This window comes from Octodon degus, unplaced genomic scaffold (assembly GCF_000260255.1).
Source record: "Octodon degus isolate 3935 unplaced genomic scaffold, OctDeg1.0 scaffold00066, whole genome shotgun sequence".
NCBI classification, from domain to species: Eukaryota; Metazoa; Chordata; class Mammalia; order Rodentia; family Octodontidae; genus Octodon; species Octodon degus.
This window is the reverse complement of record NW_004524642.1, coordinates 13388409-13392335: the sequence shown is the minus strand read 5'-3', so window position 1 is coordinate 13392335 and position 3927 is coordinate 13388409. Positions and strand designations below refer to the sequence as shown.

Here is a 3927-nt window from a genome sequence, read left to right as displayed (position 1 = left end):
AAATCAACACCTGAAATCTCATCTTACTAAAACTCTTTTTCACATCACAATAAATTATCAACAGAATAAAAAGACAACCCACAGAGAGGGAAAATAAATTTAGGCATGTGCCCTTCAGAGAACGGACAACTATCTAGAACATATTAAAAATGAAAAAATCAGGTACACCAAATTCAAAGATTCAGTTTAAAAAATGGGCATTTAATATGAACATGCACTTCTCAGATGAAGATATACAAATGGCAAATAAACATAATATATGGAAAATGTTCAACATCATAGGCTATTCAAGAGGTGCATATTAAGCAACACTGAGATTTCATCCCACCCCAGAAAGAATGGCTATCATCAAGAAATCAACCAATAACGAATTGTGGCCAGGCTATGGGTAGAAAGAAATCCTCTCCACTGTTGGTGGGAGTGTAGGCTGCTACAATTCACTGCAGAAATCAGTGTGGAGATGCCAGAAGAAACTAGAATTAGAGGTCACATTGGACCCAGCTCGTCCCCTATTGGGTTTTTTTTTTTTTTTTAGAGAATACGTACCTGTAGGTGACATACCTTTATTTTTTTTCCATACTTTTATTGAGAAACAAATAGCAATGAGACAGTTTCAAATCAAATTGGTAGGACAGTTTCAATAACTAACACATTGCATACATTCTTCCTAGTGGTTAATTGCTGTACAAGATGCAGACATAATATACTATTTACAAACACCATTAGAACAAATCCCTCTATTCATTAAGAGAATGTAACTATATATCTATCCTAACCACTTTGAATACACAGATACAAAATGGACATTCATCTGTATACCCTTCCTTTCTTAAGTTCCGTTATTTGAATAGTACAGGTGTGTTAACTCAGCAAAATATTCCAAAAGAGTCCAGTAGCCCATAATAGTATTGGGTCTTCTGCTTCACTGGCAATGTCAGAAATGTTGACCTGAGTCCCCTACAGCTCAACATAACAGCATGGCTTTACTTCTTATATTTCGTTTTTATACTTTCCTGCTGGATGGTTAAGACCAAGGTAAAGCAGGACCTATGCAACAAGAGTTGTAGCTTTTGGGTCTAATAAGGTCAGTAAAATACCCTCAGGCCTTATCCTGAGATCCTGTACCTCAGATTGTATACAGAAGAAATGAAAGATCACACCATAGTAATATATGTACATCCACATTTATAACAGCACAACGTGTCATAGCTAAATTTTGGAAACAACCCAAACACATCAACTGAGGAATGTATAAAAAAGATGTGATCAATAAAGATGGAACTCCACTCAGCTATGAAGAAGGATAAACTTGAGACTTTTATAAGTAAATGGATGCAGTTTGAGACCATATTCAGAAGTAAAATAAATCAGATTCACATATGTAAATATGATATTGTCTCCTTGGTGTGAGAAGCTGAATCATTAAATAAGGTCCAAAGTACACAATAGGTATTTTGTAATGGGAAGAAGTTGTTCAAAAAGAAAAAGGCTCTAGGATGGGGGAAAGCGGAAAGAAAGGAAGGGCAAAGCACAAAATGAAAATACATGATAGTTCTACTACTGGTTTCTCTTAGTACAATGAAAAGAAATGTTTTCGCTATTACCTTTCAGAGAATTTTCATGCTTATGTCTTGTATTCTGATTAATTACTTTAAAGATAACAACACACATAGGAATAACTATTGCTATTATATTTTTAATTTGTTAAAAAATTTCATTTTCCTTTTTTTCCATTAAAAAATAATGTCTGTGTAGCCAAAGCCATGCTGGAGGCTCTCTCATCACTGAGAGTTAGGAGCAATATCACAAGAAGAGTATCATAAGAATTTTATACTCAAGACATGTGGTTTTTATTCTATGTCTTAAATTTTCTAAAATGATGTGTTTTAGATTAAGATTTCTGCCTACTGCCAGTGGCTGTAAGGTTATACTAACAGAGCATTGTTAAGAAATCAACAAAGATTTTTTCTTGTTACACACAGTTCTTTCCCTGGTCAAGGACTGGTTCTTTATTTGAATCATGAGGCATACAGTGAACGCTGCCCATCCAGTCTCATACATACACTTAAAGTGAACTTCTGGTCTCATTTGCACAGCCCTCAGGCAAAGCGACTGCTTCTCTAAAATGGAGCACGTGGAGGGGCTGCAGCTCACCTTCACATGCTGGCGCTGGCTGTGTCCACTGCCCTTGTGCAGAGCATTCAATCTGGGCCGGTCCCTGCAACACGAAGCCCTCCTCACAGGTGAAGCTGCAGGATGACCCGAAGGCAAAGTTTCCAGCAGAAGAGTGGCTGTAGTTCACAGAGCCATTCTGCAGCTGGTGGATGGCATCACAGGTCACAGCTGTAACACAGGTGTCAGTGTATATCATGAGTCTGGCTTGCCTATTTCAAGTGTGGGTTGAAGAGAAGGTTTTCAGGGTTTAGAAGTGCAAGAAGTTTACCTTTACAGCTTGGCTTCTCGCTGTCCCAGATCCCGGAGGAGGTGCACTGCACATTCGCAGTTCCCATTAGTTCAAATCCTTCCTTGCACTCAAATGCACAAGTTGTGTTCCACGGAAATCTTTCAGAGCTTGGCAAACAATGGATGATCCCATTGGTGGGTGCAGTCAAAGCATCACATTCCACCACTGTGGAGATAAAAGGATACCTTGAGTTTTTATAGAAGAATATTGTTTTTACTTCCTATTGCAGTTAATTACATTTATGAAACAGTGAGAAAGTTGCCTTCAAAGGATTCATCCAAAATAGTTAAGTCCATTTAGGGGAGTTGACCAGGAATGAATGCTTAAACTATGGGGCCACAGCCCACTAATAATTAAACTGTGGAGCAAATAGCACACAGGATCTATAAGAATCAAATAGTTAAACAAAAAGATGTTCCCATCAGTGAAACATGTCATGTCTAATCTTTGTCTTTCCCTTTTTCCCAGAAAAACTGCCAAGTTTTGAGGGATTTCTGTGGTTAAAATGCTTTGCTCCTGAACTTTTTCCCTTTAACATTAATATTCTAAATAAAAGCCAGAGAGTTCTCAGCTTCGAGGCTCTACTGCAGAGAAACTCTCTGTGGGCTAGACATTCTCCTTGGGAGTATCCCCTGTGAGTCTCTCTCAGACTGAACTAATTCTCATCTGCAAGTAGTTGTTTTTGTATACTGTGCCACCTGTGGTCACTCCTGCAGCATGTATAAACACTCATAAGAAAGTTATGTTCTTTTTTATTGATAGTTTCATATATTCACATTAAGTTTTATTTTCACGATGCTGAGTGGTGCCTGATTTTTTATCATCTCATAATGCAGAATCTGCATGATGTAGATTCTAGAGCATGCTTTATGAGTAATTGGGGTGATAAAAGATGGACATACAAGGGAAATTATTTTAGCCTAGTGTGACTTGAAGGATTGATCCTTTTAAATTTTGTTTCATACAGGAAGATTTTCAGTTTTTTTATTTTTAAAGAGAATAACAATAGTGATAATAAAATAAATTAGAAATGATACAAAATTTCACTAAACAAAATAATATGAATTGGACAATATTTGTTGTATGGCTAAGTGTTGTCTTCAACTTGGTTGTTTAGATTACCAGGTACACACATGCAAAATTGGAAAAAGAAAAAAGTTTAAGAAATTAAGTGAGAAAGAGGAAAATATGAAAAAAGCATTCAGCATTAACTGCTGCTTTCATGGACCACAAAAACCCACAGTACAATTATCCAATTCTTCCTGCATACATACATAGATATATCTCTTTATCCCACTTCCTCTCCTGTTATTGACCTCATCTCAGTAATTCTGTCATTTAAATAGATACATTATGAAGGAAGATTGAGAAAGAAAAGACTGGTGGTTCCACGCCGTCATGCTACTGTTCCTAACTGCTCACCACTAGAGATTCAGAATACTTCGTTCTCTTTTTCTTTCTTT

At 36.8% G+C, this 3927-nt stretch overlaps 1 protein-coding gene across 1 annotated transcript in view; it reads right to left on the bottom strand.

Moving 5' to 3' along the window:
- Positions 1 to 3927, bottom strand: part of Sele (selectin E) — a gene marked incomplete at its 3' end in the record, with an annotated part of 9408 nt that overhangs the window by 2696 nt on the left and 2785 nt on the right. The window contains 2 exon segments of the mRNA XM_004634841.1: positions 2155 to 2343; positions 2444 to 2629. Of these exon segments, the coding sequence (XP_004634898.1) occupies positions 2155 to 2343; positions 2444 to 2629 (375 nt within the window).